The sequence below is a fragment of the Populus alba genome, chromosome 16, assembly GCF_005239225.2.
Source record: "Populus alba chromosome 16, ASM523922v2, whole genome shotgun sequence".
NCBI lineage: Eukaryota > Viridiplantae > Streptophyta > Magnoliopsida > Malpighiales > Salicaceae > Populus > Populus alba.
The window spans coordinates 11,118,530-11,137,297 of NC_133299.1; the positions used below are offsets into that span (position 1 = coordinate 11,118,530).

The window sequence follows — 18,768 nt, forward strand, 5'->3', positions numbered from 1 at the left end:
CATTTATGTACATTAAGTTGTGTTTGACTAGTATATATATATATATGAGACAAAAATATGTTTAGTTATAAAAATCGATAACAGTCACGTTTCTTTTTATATATATTTTTTAATTCCTATGCTCAATGTAGAATTATATCATAAATACTTGTATGCAAAAAAGCAAAATATAATTTTTTGGTAACAATTTTAAAAGTCTAGTAGTGTGAACCAAAACTGACCTTTTTGTTTAAAGTTTTTTTTTTTTTTTTTTTTTTTCATATTTTGCTTTACATTGCATGGGATTCCATAAAGTCATACTCAGTTTTTTTGAAATACTTTATTGAGTAATACAATTATGTTCACTTAATAAGAAAAAAATAAGATCCATATGGTTATTTCTGCGCTAGGACCAGCTACTTCGCTCTAGTAACCCCGAGGTTAATTTTCTGGCTACTATCCTTCTATCCAAATCAAACCCTAACAACTTGCCTGGTATTCTTAATTAAAACAATGACGAAATCTTATGCCATACCTCTGAAGTTCCACGATCTGTCGCAACTTCTGGGTTTGCCTTGTCGGAGGTTCTTATGTAGTGTAATTTCTTGAGCTGTATAGTCTAGTAAGAGTGCAAAAGTAGAGTTTTTGGAGAAGGAGTTGGAGAATTCAAGAGTCAACAATGGTATTTATATTTCTTATAAACTCGTAAACTCAAGTACAAAATCATAATTTTGCACGATTTTGATTGAATTTACCGATTTTACACTAGTAAAGTTTGATTTTATTGCTTTATAAGTTTATAATTTGAGTTTACACATTAGATACATGTTAACTAGTTATCTCACGATTTGGACAACAATGTCTAATGCTTTTCCATATATCTGATATACGTGCTTCTCTCTTCTCCTTCATTTTCATGGTTGCCAATCGAACACCAACATGCATGACCTTAATTCTTCGCTACCATTCATATATTAATTTGTATGCATCAAGAATCATCGTGAAGCAGCTACTCTTCCTTCCTTTCCACTTCCAGCGCAATCTCGTTGCGGCGTGTGAACGGAAGAGTAAAAGGTGGATTGTACTGCAACCAAAACAATGAAAACTAGATTAATACGAGGAGTTCATTAATTTGTGCCAGAAATGTATAAGAAGCGATAAATCAACAAAATTTAGGGTGGTTTGGAGTTATTTTTGTTAAAGGAGTTCATTTCTGTTCCTTGTCTTCATGTTTTCATATCTTGTCTTCATAAAACATAAACACAAAAGAAGAAGAAGAAGAAGAAGAAGAAGAAGAAAAGCAACCAGCCTTTAACAATCACCGTTCACTAATATTATACCGAATACCTTACCTGAGCAACTTCCACCGGAGCACTGTGTTTTACTCTAAATTCTGGGTCCTTTTTCAAAGCATTACGTAACTTCAATTCCCGTTGTTTAACTTCTTCATCAGTAACAAAACCTGCTTCAAACAATAATTAATAGACAGAAGATTGCAGCCAGACATAAAAAAATAGGTGATTTCTAATTTTATAAATTATATTAAATAAATTAAAAGGTATTTAAAACAATGATAAAATATTTAGTCATTTCACCTTTTTTTTTAATTTTTTTTTAAGAAAGTGTTTTAAATTTTTTTTATTTAAATCGATGCAGTTTATATATGGTGGAAAGGAAAACCTGAGAAAGCAACGACGGCAACAACTCTCCCCGGAACCTCTTCAACCCTCACAGTTGGATCCTTGGGCAACGGCAGATTAGCGCCGTACTTGGATGGCATGACAAAGGACATTCGCCACTTCCCCTGATTTGAAAACCAGAACAGATGTGGAGGAAGAAATCAAACTCAGAATTAAGAGTCAAAGATTCATGTGGATGTGATATATGAGCATGCGATGGTGGAAATAAGCTCCAAAATCACCTCTTTGGTCATCACAGGCTGGGTCTTGCGAGTAATTACAGGCGTAGTCATTTCCATTTTCTCCTTCATCGTGTTCTAAATCCAACGAAGAGTGATGAGCAGTTAAATTACACTATATTTCAGGAAAAAAAGAAGAGAAAATCCAACCGATCATCTCAGGATAGATCGTCGTCCTACCTACCTACCTTCCCAAACAAGTACTCCGCTAGAACATTGAAAGACTGAGAGGCACCATAGAAATCAAATCCAGTCTCCCCTGACATCGTCGTCTCGGCAACAAAATACGGCTGCTTGTTTTTAAACGATGACAAATCCAATTATGCATATACAACCAAGATTTACGTTGAAAGAATAGTATTTATGAGTTATGAGCACCTCAACTTCTCTAATCTCGTACCCTTCTTTCCTGCTCAATACCTTGTACTTCAACGTTTCAAGGTCTGGAACTAAATACACCCGAACAAGAAGAGCCAAGCCATTTTCCCGATTGTTCAACTTCGAAAGTAATAAAATTTAAACAAAAAAAGAAAAGAAAAGAAATGTGCGTACCTGCCATCAAAGCTTCCTCCAAATCCCGGCTCCCACTTCTCTTTGGAAACAAGTATTTCGTAGTTTCATTAGCCAAATCGAATAAAACTGCGACAAAAACAAAAGAGTTAGTCAAACAAATAAATAAAAGAAAAACAGAATCATGATGATAGCAGAGATGATTAACATTTACGTCTTTGAGACTGATAAGAAGCCTGAGAAGCGAGCGCAAGGACGAGAGAGACTCGAGCTTCGAAGGCCGACATGGGCCTTCTCTGCGGAGAAGTTGCTGTGGTCCTGTCTGTAGCCATGGATTTGATTTTAGACGGAGAAGGATACCGAATCATGGTAAGAACCGGAGGCGTGAATTTGCTGAGAAGCATATCCTTGGTTTTTGTTCTGTTGCTTTCTATGGCTTGCTTCCAACTACTCTGACGGAAGATTCTGGCCATTAGAACGAGATATTTTTCTACATTATTACTAAGATGTGATTCAGATATTCTTTTTTCTGTAGCAAGTTCGATTTGGGCTGTTGACTTCTGACTATATAATTGGCACAACCCACATACGACGATGAGTTGGAGATGGTTCCAACTTCCAAGGCAGCATCAGCATAATTCTTCTGTGTATGGCGGAGCTGATCTTCAATATGTTGGGATTTGGCGATATTTTCTCTCAATTCAAGGAGTATAACTTGTGAATTTATAAAGTACTTTCGACCTCTAATAACTCTAATTCAGCAACCCAATAAGATTGTGCAGTCAAGATTACAAGCTCCTCCGAATCTTCTAAGAGAGAAAATATCGCAGCAACAAACTTGGACTGAAAATTCATCATAGCCCACCATAAATGGGCTTGAAGGACATTTGAGAAGTGGGGTTTCTGGATCACTGTCCACCAGCCCAGCTAATTAAAATATCACGCGCACATAATATTTTTGGCTAATTTATCATAGACTACCCTAATTTTTGGTCAATAAAGATTTAGTTCCTAGCTTTTTTTTTTCATTTACAATGACATCCTTCCATCCTGTTAAGTTTAATTAAGTTTTTATTTGTTTGTTCTTGAGTTTTAATTTATGTGTCACATCATAAAAAATATATATTTAGTTAAACATAACATAATAATAGATGGTAACATAGACAAAAAGATGACATTGCAGAAAAAAAAAAAAACAAAAAGTTTAGGGACTTCAATTATATTAAAAAAAAAAATAGGGACTACATTCCTGTTGACCTAAAAATTTGGGGTAGTTTTTATCCATCAACCATTTTTTCTATGTTGCTTGCTATCATATGTATCACTTCTTATATACTTTAAAGTTGAATTAAACATCAATTATTTTTTTTTGGCGTGGATAGCTAATATATTTCTTTATTACTGCTGAAAAATCAATGCCAAGACTTAATTTTAAAATTATATCATTAAACTCGTGATGTAGATAATTGAACTATTTGGGCAATTATTGTTTTGAATTGGTGGGTGTTTTGATTTGAGATTAATCTTATGATTTTTGTTGCATTGTGAGTTTATTTTTAGGATTGTAATTGCTAATTGAAAATTAAATCTTGATTCATGGATTATGTTTAGATTTATATTAATTTATTTGAATTAACATGTAATTTAAATGAAGTTCATGAAATCACTAAGTTTTGTGTGGATTTTTTGTGTTGCTTGATTTTGAAAATATCAAAAATTTATTTTGTTTCTTTAATATATGAGATTATAAACTTATAAGATGTATTTTCATAAATTGTATTTTTATTTTAAATTCAAAGAGAAAATATTATTAATCTATGAATATTAAAAATAAATTAAATTTTTATTAATAATAAATATATATTTTCATAAATATAATATTATACTTACATTACATATTAAACTAAAACAAACTACAGTCCGTCGTCTACTGGCCTGATTTTGGTATTTAAGTAATTATCACTTGAATACGCATTTTCTATTGAGTATATTATTATATAGTTTTTGCCAGGACATTGACAAATCGAACGTGACATCTCTGTACAAACATGACATGGGATTACACCCAAAAATGATACTTCCATCAATCATTCATTTTATCATCGAAAGACTAATTAGAAAAAGTATAGATGATTTAAGTCCCATCCCCCTTCTTTCTTAAGCGAGAATGACACTTGGACTAGACATCAGAGAGATGATTCCAACATCAACGCGCGTATATGTGGAGCCTCTGCACCAAAACATCATGACTCTGCCATGGATGCACATCACATATACAACAACATAGAAAGATGATGACAGAAGAGCCTGCTGTGGCTAGAATGGTAATTTCGCATGATAAAGTCTTAAAAACTTCATGATTGAGTTGAGTTTTTCATGCTACGCTTGAGTCAAAGTGTGTGGGTTACAATGTAGCTTTGTTTCTGGGTTCATGAAAAAACAAGTATTATACAAGAACATGTAACCTTTTAATATTTAAGTCAATTATATATAAGAAAGAGAAATATAATGAATATAGTTGGAGGGTGTAGATCTTGAATGAGTTTGAATGGCTTGGACTTGCCGTACTTTAATGTTTTACACGGTGGCTAAATGTATTTTATATACTGGTCACATTAATTTACTCTATGAATTTGTGTGCATAGAGATTTAATATCCTTGGCTTCTCTAAAGCTTAAAAATACATTGAGATATGTGTAGTAGCATAGTATATCTACATGGGTGAGGTCAATCAAACCATGTCGACATGACTAGATTTTATTTTTTCCACGATCACTGTACATGTTCTATCCAGTACATTGCTTGGACGGCATCGCCTCTTAAAATTTGCTGTAACCAAACATTTTAGAATAAAATCCCAAAAAATGCCAAAAGAAGAAAAAGGGCGAGAGAGATGGATGATTTGGACCTTTGCTTGACCATAGATTTCTGTGTGGAAATATTCTATCATTTTCAATCTATTTTATAGTTAAAATAGGCCCCCACCAGCCACCGCGTTTGGTTTCACTTGAGCATCATGGCCTCTGCTTTTGCATTATTGTTGCCGGAGAATCTGATCTAAATAACCCATCCCAGAAGCTTCAAAACCCCATTCGCTTTCCAATCACGTTCCTAGTTGATAGTGTTGTATTGTATTTATTAGATTTGCTGGCCCCAGGCCCTTTTATTATTTCCTTTTCGACAACTAAATTCTACTGGTTCCACAAAAAGATCCCTGAGGTATGAATTTTTAAGCAAAACTAGATAGAAATTTGAGGAAGAGAAAGAATATGCTCCCCAGTTGGTGTTACTCAGACCCCAATTAATAAACATCCAAAGAAAAAATGTATTTGAATTTGACAGAATAGTTCCAAGTTCAATTGAAATTCAGGCGAAACTTCATGTTGGGGCTGTATCTGACATATTTAAGAATATAAGGTAGTATATTTGATTCACGGAGTCGGAGAAACCAAAGACGTGCACCGGAAGTATGAGATTTTAATTAAAAAAGCCTTGTAAAAAAAGACCCAAGTTCATTAAAAAAAAAAAAAAAAAAAACTGAGTTAATATGGGTTAACTTTAGTTACTAGCTCTGAAGATAACCTAACAGAAAAAAAAAAAAAAAAAAAAAAAGCTAAAAACGACAAAAGTAAAGGGCCAATAATTTAATGCAAAATAATAAAATTATATAAAAATAATCAATGTCATAAAAAAATGCCGAGGGAAAAAAACTCAAGTTAACTTGACTAACCTGTCATTTACGATATGAGATCAAGAAAAAAATATAATTGCAAAAGAAGGACCTATAAAAAAATAAGAATTTAAATAATAAATATTAAAAATAAAAACTCGAGCTAACCCGGGTTAACTTAACTAACTTGCATTTAGCATTTCCCAACAGAAAAAAAAACCAAAAAAATGTAAAAAAAAAAAAGCTCAAGGGCCCATAATTTAATGTCAAATGATAAAATTGAAGAAAAAAATCAACCTAATAAAAAATATAGATAAAACATCCGAGTCAATTTAAGTTAACTCGACTAACCTATTACCCGAGATATGTGATCATGATAACTCAATAAAAAAAAAAGTGGAACAAACATGAAGCCAAGGATCTAATAACCAAATGTCAAATAATGAATTTAGAAAAAAAAAATCAATTTTAATAAACAACCTTAAAATAAGGCCAAACTTAATCGAGCTCAGGTCATGAAATAAGGATTACTCTATAGGAAGACAATCATAAAAAAATGACAAAGTAAAATTTCCAACTGTAAAACAATTTAAAACTCAAACAATATGGACCAAATATGGTATAAAAAAAAAATTAAAGAAAATAATTAGGGCTAAAATGAAAAACAAAATAAATTAAGAAAATGATTAAAAAAAACATAATTGAAAGAATGATGACCAAAATTGGATAAAAAATAAAATGAAATAAAATATTGAGAGATAAAATTAAAAAAAAAAGATAAATCAAGAAAATAACAATCAAAATAATGAGGAATAAAATTGAATTAAATAAACAAATGCAATAAAATGGCAAGGGACAAAATTGAAAAAAGAAATTAATCAAGAAAAGTATATAAAACACATAGAAAGATCAATAAAAAAAAAGGAGGGCCAAATTGAATATAAAAATAAAATGGTGTAATAAACCCCCACGTAAATGTTGACTGAAGGTAATAAGACTTCGATGAGTAATGAAAAATCAAGATGAAAACAAATTGAAATAATAATGAATATGGTGTGTAATGGAGGGGATGACATCCTTAAATAAATTTAAAAGTATTGTTGAAGTTAAAATAAGGATTATGAATTTTAGGTTTAAAATTCATTATAATAGCGAAACCAGCTAGCAATAAATTTCGATGAATTTAAAATAAATATGTTTTGAGAATGATAAAATAATTTTGATCAATTATAATGGAAATGAGGAATAAAAACTAAGTTGCACGAAAAAGTGTTGGTGTAAATCCCAGGTAAAAATCGGTAACATTATCAAGAAACTATAATAAGTTTGTAAGTGAAATAAATGATGAAAAGAAAAAATAAATATATTTTGAAATAAGAAAAATGGTTTTGAGGACTTATTAAAATAAATGATGTGATTTCAACAAAGATTGAAAAAGAAAATTTATATTTTTTTTAATGTAAAATCATATATTGATCAATTTTACGTTATCAAACATAACTCTCAATCTGATATTTGATCGAGATGAAACTTTATAAGCCGTCTCCTGACACATGTTTATACCTTGGGTTGGAATATTAATTCAATCAAAGTTTGTTAAAGGCCTTTAAATTTAGGTCAGAAGTCGGGTATGTTTCAGAAAAAAAACAGGGGGGTATTTATTATTAGGCGTAAAATAGTAAAACGAGATAAAATCCCATTGTAAAAAGGGGATGTTCTGGACGAATTCTCCAGAAGCCATGAGATCTTAATTTCTTCATCTTTTCTTTTAAAAAATAAGAGTGAAACACAAGAAAATGGTGAGTCTAGGAAAGATTGAGATGATTTTAAGAAATGAAAACATGATCCAAGTTGTTTGAGAGAGGAAAAATCATATTTTGAAATGGTGAACTTAGTGAAAGGGAGTAAAAAATTTAAGGAAAGAAAGCGAAAGCTTGAGCAAATTTTCTATATTCTTCTTGATTTATGTTTAAAAGGGTAAGTACACTTCTTTTCCTTCATTTTTATATATGTTTGGTGTGATTTTGTTGGAAGATTGAAATGAGTATATTAGAAATTTAGAGTTTGGATTAAGATTTTGTTGAAGTGAGATGTTTGTGGAAAGTAAATTGATGTAACATGTATGTTGTTAGTCATTTTTTACCCCACAAAAAATCAAGAAAAGAAAAAAAAATAGAAAAAGAATATCCAAAATACAATAGGTCATACATGAAGAAAGTCTAGAAGGTTGCCCAAAATTATTGGTGGAGGACTAAGATGACAAGTGAAAAAGTTGAAGGACTAAAATATATAAGATTGCCACAATTGGCAACCCAATTCTGATTGACAAAAGGCTCTACTTGTGAAAATATTTTTATATGGAGTAAAGAAACACAAATTTGGAGGGGTAAGGACTCAATGAGAATTTTAAAAGGTTTAATTAATTTTATTGAGGACTTAATTACAAGGAAAATCAATTTTAAGGATTAAAATTAGACTTTGGAAGGTTTAATTGATTAAATCAGGTACTTAATTGTTAAAAATTAAAGTTTGAAGGTCATTTAATGACTTAATTGTAGATTTCCAAAACCAAGAACCAGCTTGTAAGTGGCACTCAATTTTGGAGTAGAAATTGGTGAAATCAAAGGCCAAATTGAAAGGAATTGAAAATAAAAAAAGCCTAGGATAAAGAGGTTTTAGATGACATCAAAGATATGAAAATAAAAAAATCCATGAGTGAGGAAAAAGCAGGTAAATTTCTTAAGTTGATAAAAACCTATGCTAGGATATTACTTATACCTCTTCTCCTAAGCTCCGAGCCTTACCCAATGTGTTGCAAAGACTATTTAATGAGGCATATGTGCCCAAATACATGGCATTTGAATAGATAAATTGTCATATATTTCTTGACCATTATGTAGACATAGATTGTTGATGTGTTAAACTAGTCTTACTCATACATGCCCTTTTTTGTTGTTGGTTATGGAAATTAGAAGGTGTTAAAACCAGGGCGCTGTTATTGTTGGTTTACAGGTGCCCAGACAAGCAGTTTCTCTCATCAGGTATCAAGTCGAGGCAAGAATAAGGGTAATTATTTTATTTATTTGAAGCTAACATTGCTTTCAGGAGAAGATCATCGTCATTAGTATCGATTGATCACCCTATAGGTCTTTAACTAGAGAGCATGGTGGTCTTATGAGCTGGCCTATAATTTTTTACAAACTAAAAGAGTGTGAGCAGAACTATGATGGGACTTGTTGACCAGCAAATAGCTTGTTTGTGAGAGAAATGTAGTTAAGCATCTTTAGTAGCATGGTATATTTAATTTACATATATTTGCAAAGATATGTTGCAAAGCCCTTTTTTGGAATCACTGCAAACAATGCATAACTTTGTAATTTTCATACAATAAATAAATAAATTAAGTGAGGTTTGATGTTTTTTCTTAACAAGGGTATTTAATGTTAGTGTATATAACTTATAGCTAATTATTTGGTTATATATGCCATTGACTTTGTGCATCTAAGCATATTTAATTTTAATAAATGCTTATTTATCTTTAGTATTAATCAATTTTTTTATCAATAAATTTAATATTTGATCTATGAATCTCGAATAAAGATAAAATCATCGAGATAAAAATGATTTGTAAAGAAAATTAGGAAACTTTTTTTTTATATATATAATTATAGGTTTCTTATTACATCAAAACATTATTCCTAAATGTTCTTAGTCAATGATCTATTAAGATTGATTATTAATTAGAGTTGTTGAGATTCATATATATTATGTTTTTTTCATAAGATGAGGTATGAAGGATATACCTAAAACTAATAAGTAAATGCTTGTCAGATGACATTTATACTGAACAGACTCACATGAGAATTCTATATGGAGAAATCACCTTGTGTCTATACAAAAGGCTCATGTAATAGTTATGTAAGTGATCCTTAGACTTAAAATCATTAAGTTATCTTATATAAGGAATATTATGTTTTGATTCTAGTACACGATATCCTAATCAAATGTAACAAACAAATAAATATTGGGTATAACATGAACTAACATATGAAACTATTTGAGTAATCAAGATAAGATTCATCATCCTAGGTGAATTAGAGAAAATATTTAATATGTTTTTAAATAGTATTGATTGTAAATCCTTATGCAAGTTAAAATGAGATTTAAAAAGAGTTTTAAATCTTATCCAAATAATTAAAGACTATGACAAGATAGATACATTTCATGCTATAATGTCTAAATTGAAACGTTGTTGATGAATGAATAATAATAACATTGTGAAATTTATAACTAAAAGGTTAAGTTAAACAACTTATGACTTTCATAATATTTGAAAAATCATGAGAGATTGTTATATATTGTACTTGATATTCAAATATAAATCAATCAATTTTTGAATTAATAATAAATTATTTTTTTAGTTTACTTAATCTTCTTTTATTTAGAATTGTGATTTATATTTGGATCATGTTATTAAGGAACCTAAAGGGTCACACACATAAAACCACTAGACATAAAATAAAATTAGATGATTAATCAAGTATAACTTGATTGTAATTAAGTTTTAGAAATCGAGAACTAGAGTGAAATTCATATAGGAAATTACAGTTCTATACTTAGAAAAATAAAGTATACACTTGATTGAATAAATTTTTAAAAAATCATCCTACAATAATATAGATGATATTATTCTGGAAGGTAAATTGATATTTTGTTATTTATAAGGTTTTAAAGTTTTCTTATAAATAAAATGTTTTGCTTTTTATTTTTTGTATACAGAAACTACATAAGTTACATAATACTTGATAAATACAAAAGAAAAAAGTTAACAATTTAAAGCATAGCAATCCCTCTCCTAAAAGTGTATAGGAGATTTCTTACTAGTTTTTTGTGTAAATTATTGTTAGATATCAAATATTTGAATAACTTGTAGTTTGTGACAACTTAGCCTTGAAGCAATTATTTAAAGAAAAAAAAAACATATAATCTTTAGGTAATCTTTGTATAAAAAAAAAAAAAATACTTTAGATTTTTTTTACGAGATTCTTGAAACTTCAAAAAAAATAAAATCTTAAATCTTATTGTTTATACTGTGTCTTGTAATATTAAACTTGGCCTAGCCAGGGGATGAGATTGACATAGTTTGATGTTGTGTACTATTAAATTTTAGTTTGAATTTTCTTATATATAAAAAATAAATAAAAACTTTAAAACATCGTTTAAACTATTTACTCTGGTGTCTAATGCTTATCCTGATAAAATATAAAGATTGAGAGGCTTTGGAGACATGGCTTTTTAGCTTGAACAACAATTTCTCAACTTGAATACTTGGAGTTGGAATTCTAAATATACTCATGATCATCTCTCCGTGTGAATATTTACATGGTTAGTAATTGTGTTTGAAATCAATTGTGATTTGTGGGAGAGTACAGACAGCAGGAGGAGGATCAGCTTATATCTCGGATGTTGGATCTGAGGGCTCTCCTCCAGGTTTCATGTGGGGGAATACTTCATGTTCTTGACTACAATTATTGGCACTGTCCTAAAAAATTACCTCTACGCAGAAAGCATGCAGAGGAAAGCCATCTTTTTTTGCCATCTTGAAGTAATTGTTCGGCAAGTGGTAGTGGTTTTTCAAATAGCTTTTCATGTTGAAATATATGTCAATGATGTTTTTTTATTTTTTAAAAATTATTTTTGATATCAGCACATTAAAACGATCCAAAAAATATAACCGGACATGTAAAGTATTGGAGGATCTATGTTATCATCGAAATTGCAGGAGCAGGCTCGACAGAGTTGATCGATACGCGTCATGGCAGAAGAAAAGAAACTGTCCCCTTCTTGAAGACTCGAAGAGCTTCGGAAATCATTTTACGCAGAAAGCTTGATGTGATCAGCTCATGGTCAGATGTAAGGATACTTTTTATCTGCGTCCACACAGTGAACTGCTGTTTCTTGAATTGAATGGCGCAATCATCATTTTTTTATGAAAAAAATAGTCCACCGTCAGGGGCGAAACGTGGGTACGATGCTAGGTCGAATTTTGTCAAGACCGTGGGGCCTCAACATTGCGTACAATGCCTCCTACATTGCCAATTGTAGAGTGTGGATCAGCTCATACATTTGGAGATTGAATCTCTCGCTGACAATATAAGGTGTGTTTAGTGCGCTGTGTTTTAAAAGTATTTTTTAAAAAAATTTATTTTTTTATTTTAAATTAATATATTTTTAATATTTTTAAATTATTTTGATATGTTATTTTAAAAATCCTTTTTAAAAAAAAAAAAATATTATTAACATATTTTTTTAAATTAAAAATATTTTAAAAAAACAATTTTAACTATACTCTCAATTACCATTACCTTCTTTTATCATTGATGTTTTCCATATGCTTTGTGGAATGATATGGGTAAAGAAAAAGAATGCAAAAACAGTATGGAAAGAAAACCAAACATAATAATTGACTTCACATAGAAACAAAACAAACTGTTCAATCACGAGAATCCAATAGCCCTTTTTTTACCTCCACGTTCTGTACTCTTTGATAGATAGAACAGAGATAATAAAATCCATGATAGCTTACACATTTTTTTTCAGAACACTTGCTGAAAACAATTAATGGCACAAAGAGTCGGTGGATAATAACCATGGTAGCTTACACATTTTTTTCATCTTACAAGAAATGGACTTAAATTTATACCTCATAAAAATAACTAGCTTGCTTAACCGTGGCATGTTACAGGTAAAGTTAATTTTTTTTAATATAGAAAAATATTTAAATATTATTAATGTATTTTTTCTAATAAAATAAAATTTAAACCAAGTAGAGGTTGATCTAATATGATTTGGTAGACTTTGCAAGCTATAAAACAACTCGAATAACTTATAAAAATATAGTCTGACTAATTTTTTTTCAAGATAACATCTTTTTTTAATATTCAGATAACAACATATTGTGTTGACTTAGGTTAGCTCGGGTTAATATGTCAAATCCTCTATCCAGGTTATATGACTACGATAATCTCATAGAAAATAAATAAAAATAAATTATGAAACTTAATTCTCAATCAACACCATATTAAAGAATGAAATTAAAAAAAAAAACAAATTAAAAAAAGGACCTTGAATAGCGACTAGAGTTAACATGTTAAACTCATTATTTGAGCCATAAGACCAAGATAACTTTATAGAAGACAAATTGAAACAAATTATGAGGTTCAATTCTCAATCAATCAAATATTGAAGGATTGGATTAAAAAAAGAAATAAATTAAAAAATAATAATAAAAAAAAGACTTGAGTTAATCCACCAACTCATGATCTAGTTCATGAGATTATGATAACTTCATAAAAAAAAAAAAAACCAATCTGATTTAAACCAGGTTAACCTGTTAATTTGAGACTCTGATCATGAGACTAAGATAACTCTATAAAGATCAAATTAAAATAAATTATGAAGCTTAATTTCTAATCAATCCTATTAGATCTAATATTGAACGATAAAATTTATAAAACTTTCAATTTAAAAAATGACATAAAAAATGAGTGAAGTCAACCTGATTAACTCATTAAGCACTATTCTTAGTTCATGAAATCAAGATAACCTAATAAAAATCAAACCAAAACAAATCATGAAACCTAATTCTCAATCGAACACAATATTAAATGATAAAATTAGAAGAAAAACAAGTCAATAATTAAAAAAATTAAGTCAGTTGGGTTAACCCATTAAACTGGTGATCTGGGTCATGAGATAAGGACAATCCGATAAGAAGCAAATCCAATGTTGAATGACTTGTGACATAAGTAATGATACTGAGATAACTACTTAGAAAAATAAAAATAAAAAATAGCCTTATTTAGTCGGGGTTAAAATGTTAAAACTCGCAACCATGATCATGAAAAAAAGATATCCCCATATAAAAAAATTAAAACAAATTATGAAGCTCAATCCCCAACAAACCTATAATGTTGAATGATGAAATTGAAAAAGAAACATATTTAAAAAAATGACATAAAAAATAACTTAAGTTAACTTAGATTAACCCATTAAGCATTATTTCAAGGTTATGAAGTCGGAATAATCTAATAGAAAGCAAAACAAACTAAATTATAAAGTTTAATTTTTAATCAGCCCAATATAAAAGGATGATATTGAAAAATAAAAAAAAAAATTAATAAAAAGAAAAAAAACCCTGAATTAAACAAGTTAATCCGCCAAGCCCATGATCTGTATCATGAAAATTGGGATAACCTAATACAAAAAAAATTATAATATTAAAGAATAATTTTAAAAAAATCATTGATTCAAACCAATATTAAATGATGAAATTGAAAAAACAAGTTAATTAAGAAAAAGAAAAAAAAATCTGAGTGAATTGAGTTAACCTATTAAATCCACAATCCGAGTTATGAGGGTATGATAACATAATGAAAATAAATTTATTATTAAATAATAAAAAAAGTATTAATTGAAAAAAAAAAAAACCAAAAACAAAACATTATTCTAATTAATAATGTTTTATGAAAAAAAGTATAATAAAAACATATGCTATTTTAAGTTTTTTTTTTTTAATTTGTCATAAAAGCCAAATGATCTATAAAGTATAAACTCAAACACAAATAAGGTTAGAAGATATGCTTAAAACAACATTATGAATAAAAAGACACTAATTAATATATATATATATATATATTATATATATATATATATATATATATATTATTCAGAGATCAAACATGATAATAACAAAATCTACAATATGAAGGTACAAAAATACTTTGAATTTATTAAAAAATAAAAGAAAGCACACACATACTAAAAACACACAAATCTCCTTGACCCTTAACCTTTTGCCACCTGTTTCCCTTCTCATTTATTTTCCTGGTATCTTGTGTTTCTCTAGCTACCAAGAATTTACACCGAACTACAAAAAGAAATTCGACACAAATTCTCCATTCGGGAGCCTTGGACGCTCAGCAGCTCCGGCATGTATAATGCCTTTAGCTAGCGAGGAACCCTCTCAAGACACCTTCATAAATAAAACACAAAAAATCTGAAATCACAAGGCAAGTTAAACTGTTTTTTTCTTTTTCTTTTTTTTTCAAGTGATTTCCATTTCCCTATACAGGAGCGGACACATCAATGTTCAAAGCAATCACTCATATTAACCCCAGCACTCAGGTGTTAGGGAATGGTCTCTCTTGTAGTCCTTGCAATAGTCATAGACCATGTGGTGTCTTTGGACCCATCTCATGCTTCTATATTGTTGCCTGGTGAGCCCACCCGACCGGAACGGAGAGGCGGAGACGGGGTGGCACCAGGCTGGTGAATAGGCTGAGCAGCCGCTTGCTTTGAAATTGGTGTAACTAGCAACAAATGGTTGATATCTGTAATCAGCTTTGTATTTTCCGTTTTCAGTAGCCCAAGACGAGGCATCCCAGATTGAACCGTAAACCCACATCGGCCTCAGTGGAAAAGTTGTCGCGCTTTTCCTCGGGTACCTCCTAACGGGCACATCATCCACCAGGAATCTGAAAACATTTATTAATTACAAATTTAATATATATGAATGCGATGTGACATGATCATTCTCTGCATGTCTCATAGGTGTTGCTTGCTCTTTACTAAATACTAATGCTGCAATGTACGATTGGCTATGAGGCCAGCTGGGAAAACGAATTTATGATTGATGTTGTGGAAGACACAACATGTAATAATAATATGTTTGATATTTTTTTTTATAATATTTTTTATTTTTTAAAAATATACTATAATAATATTTTTATTTTTTTAAAATCATCGTATTCAAACAATATAAAAACAAATGTGCTCGTTATTTAAGTGAAGAGACAGTATGATGCTAAATGCCAGAGAGAAAATCACCAAATAAATAATGTTATTTTCTTATCATTCAGACCCTCTCACAGGAAACTTCTTCCTATCCTCACCGATCATAAACAGACTAGGACCTGGTTCTTCACTGATTAATTAGAAGAAGCTACTGAGAGCTAGAGCTAGTAGACATAATATACATATATAAAAAAAACAATTAGAAGAAGCACTTTTTAAAAAAAAATTAATGTGGGTGTCCGAGCCTATTTGCACGTATCTCAACTAATCTTACAAACCTTAAATTAATAATTATATAAGCTTCCAGTAATTTTAAGAGATTTAAATTTATTATTATTATTAGAAATAAATTTAAAATCTAATAAATTGTGAAAAAAACTTTTTAATTTGCTTGGTTGTAAAATATTATAGGTGATCACTGTAGTGGTTAACTTACATGATCTCCTTGGGACTCCAAAGAATGACATAATAATGGAAGGTTTTGGTTGGATCGAACCATAAATGAAACTTCATTTCTCTCCCAATTATTCTCCCATCCCCACTTCCTCTGATGTAAACATTGGTCTGCAAAGTGTAAGGCTTCCCAAATGTTGTGCCAAGAAATTCTATGTCCACTTCATCATGGTACCCAGGGTGAGCTTCGCTATTTGAAAGCTGCAATTAATTGATTACAGATATTAATTAAGTAGACATTAATACAAGAACATCTTTATATATACTATACCGACTACTGTGTTAATTAAAGAAGAGTAATACTAGCAGAGAAAGGTACGTTTTACAGTAAATTATTATGAGCATATATAGTTTAATTAGTCCAATCCTCACATAGAAAGCTGTTATAACTCCCGCAGTGTAGCCAGGTTGGAGCTTAATGGAAGCACCAAAATACCCTGATCGAAATGGTTTAACTGATTTGAATCCACTCCCTGTTACAAAGATCAAAAACAACATATTATGATGAATTAAATGTGCAGAAAGCTTTATGATTAGATACCTAACAGAAATTAATTCAGACAGACAGCAGATACGCATTATAATGTCAGGTAGCTAATGGACTCGAGTTAAACCTGATGTGCTATCTAGCCAGATAGTCAACGCATTCTGGTCTACTCGTTGATGTGAATAACCCCAGAGATTTCTGTATCCTTGGTAAAAGCTCATTGACCTGAACCTAGAACCTGGCCAGTAGCCAGGTGAAGGTGGCCATTGAGCATTACTAGAGGCAGGAACCATAAGAATGAGAAGAAGTAAGGGAAAGAGAGCCATGAACGAGGGAGTCGCTAGGATGTGGAGAACCTGTATGGAGAGAATAGAGTGAGTGTGTGTGTGTATAAATGCAGAGAGTGAGAGATCAGAAGGCAATGTTACGTGGAGGAATTCAGTATGGCTGGCAGTGGTACAGTTGATAAAGAAGGGAAAAGATTGGTGGGTCCCCTTCCTCCATTGATGGGTAGTGATTTGTTGTTCATCAAGGGTCAGAGAATCAGAATTATACTTGTAAATTTAGATAAAAACATGGCAGTTCGTATCTTAACATAAACCCAGGTTGCAGTAAGTGAACAACAACTTTCTTTCCTAATATTTATGGAAAACCCTGTGTAAGATTAGGGTTTCGTGGTGGGAAATTAAGGTAGGGGGAGAATGGTAAGCGGGTGTATATTAAATTAGGTTTCTGTGAGTACAGAAAATTGGACTTTTGGACTAAAGTTCTCTTTCTAATTCAAAAGGTACACGTATTCTTGTCTCTCAGCTTTTAACACGACAAAGCTGGAATAACCTAAATCATTGTTTTTTTTTAAAAAAAAAAACTTTTACCGACCCAATTTTTCCTCTTTAGGCCTAGGGATGTCAGCTCCTAGACCAAGCGGGGTGAAATGTGGGTTAGATTCTGATTTAGTCAATTTTGTGAAACAAATGTGAGTTATCGGGTCTTTGAGCATCTCTCTGTTCTTCATTAATTGAGTGGACCATAAGGTATCTGAAACGGGGTCCCATGTTAGATTTGATTATGAGCGTGTGTCTGCCTGGGTAATTGGGAAAATTAAAAGTGATGATGCTGATGTGTTGTTCGAGTCTTCAAACTAGCCCACAATTGTTGTAGCTTAAGGCTCAATTTGCGATTATTATTTATTTTTCTAAGTTATTTTGTTTATTTTATTTATAAAGATGTTTCATTAGCTATATAGCTTTTAAATTAGGGTTTTTTTCCCTTTAAAGATTAAAATCTAAACTTATAGCTGTATAAATAAAGTTGTTTATTTCATTTTTCAATTCTTTTCATTTTCAAAATATTATTCAGATTTTTCTTTATTGTTATGAGATTATTTACAATGTCTAAGGTTTTTTTCAAGCCTTTTTCATCTCAATGTCTTTTGATTTTCATTTCAATATCAATTTATTATTAAAATACTTAAAAAAAATACAGTGAATTCTAGTGGGCTAATTCATGAAATAAATCATAACATCAGTTGACATGAAAATCTAACTTTTCAAGTTGTTTTTTGGTTATACTATTTGATTATCATAGCTAAAGATCATAAAATATGATGAGGTCATAGTAAAAGATTTCAGTTTCTAAACGAGGAGGTTCCTCATAGAACCCAACATTAAGAAACTAATAATTAAAGTATTTATAAAGTTAGGTTGCACAACCAACTTGTCATTTAGCATATTGGGATTTGGATGATCATGATATAAATGATTGTGACTCCACATCCAGTTTTGAGAACCCGTATCACCTTTGTGTTTGGGATGATCACCATGAAGATCTAGGTTTTTCAATGGAACTCCCAAAGTTTGCAAGCTCTTATAGGCTAAGGGATTTGCTTACTAACCT

General features: G+C 30.5%; 2 protein-coding genes across 3 annotated transcripts; both read right to left on the reverse strand.

Annotated features, from left to right (window-relative positions):
- Positions 1-737: 737 nt before the first annotated feature.
- Positions 738-3,146, reverse strand: LOC118044960 (heme-binding-like protein At3g10130, chloroplastic). Its single transcript, XM_035053424.2, has 8 exons — positions 2,622-3,146; positions 2,450-2,536; positions 2,276-2,346; positions 2,086-2,187; positions 1,901-1,975; positions 1,660-1,783; positions 1,332-1,441; positions 738-1,063 (listed from the first exon to the last, which is right to left on the reverse strand). The coding sequence occupies exons 1-8, from the start codon at positions 2,878-2,880 to the stop codon at positions 989-991; spliced, it is 903 nt and encodes a 300-aa protein (XP_034909315.1). The 5' UTR covers positions 2,881-3,146; the 3' UTR covers positions 738-988.
- Positions 3,147-14,842: 11,696 nt separating this feature from the next.
- LOC118044961 (probable xyloglucan endotransglucosylase/hydrolase protein 32) lies at positions 14,843-17,580 on the reverse strand. Of its 2 annotated transcripts, XM_035053426.2 has the most exons (5): positions 17,301-17,580; positions 17,000-17,228; positions 16,758-16,858; positions 16,369-16,586; positions 14,843-15,613 (listed from the first exon to the last, which is right to left on the reverse strand). In XM_035053426.2, the coding sequence occupies exons 2-5, from the start codon at positions 17,196-17,198 to the stop codon at positions 15,247-15,249; spliced, it is 885 nt and encodes a 294-aa protein (XP_034909317.1). In that variant the 5' UTR covers positions 17,199-17,228; positions 17,301-17,580; the 3' UTR covers positions 14,843-15,246. The 2 variants fall into 2 exon arrangements, with proteins under 2 accessions (XP_034909317.1, XP_034909316.1); XM_035053425.2 differs by having other exon boundaries at positions 17,000-17,580.
- Between the last annotated feature and the right edge of the window lie 1,188 nt (positions 17,581-18,768).

What these genes read in the sequence shown, in the direction of transcription:
- LOC118044960 (XM_035053424.2), bottom strand. Translation starts at nt 2,880, where the DNA reads ATGGCCAGAATCTTCCGTCAGAGTAGTTGGAAGCAAGCCATAGAAAGC. An exon ending in ACGAGATTAGAGAAGTTGAG is followed by an intron (nt 2,188 to 2,275) that starts GTGCTCATAACT and finishes AAAAACAAGCAG; the next exon opens with CCGTATTTTGTTGCCGAGAC. An exon ending in AGCCTGTGATGACCAAAGAG is followed by an intron (nt 1,784 to 1,900) that starts GTGATTTTGGAG and finishes TTTTCAAATCAG; the next exon opens with GGGAAGTGGCGAATGTCCTT.
- LOC118044961 (XM_035053426.2), bottom strand. Translation starts at nt 17,198, where the DNA reads ATGGCTCTCTTTCCCTTACTTCTTCTCATTCTTATGGTTCCTGCCTCT. An exon ending in GAGTTATAACAGCTTTCTAT is followed by an intron (nt 16,587 to 16,757) that starts GTGAGGATTGGA and finishes AATTAATTGCAG; the next exon opens with CTTTCAAATAGCGAAGCTCA. An exon ending in TGGAGTCCCAAGGAGATCAT is followed by an intron (nt 15,614 to 16,368) that starts GTAAGTTAACCA and finishes AAATGTTTTCAG; the next exon opens with ATTCCTGGTGGATGATGTGC.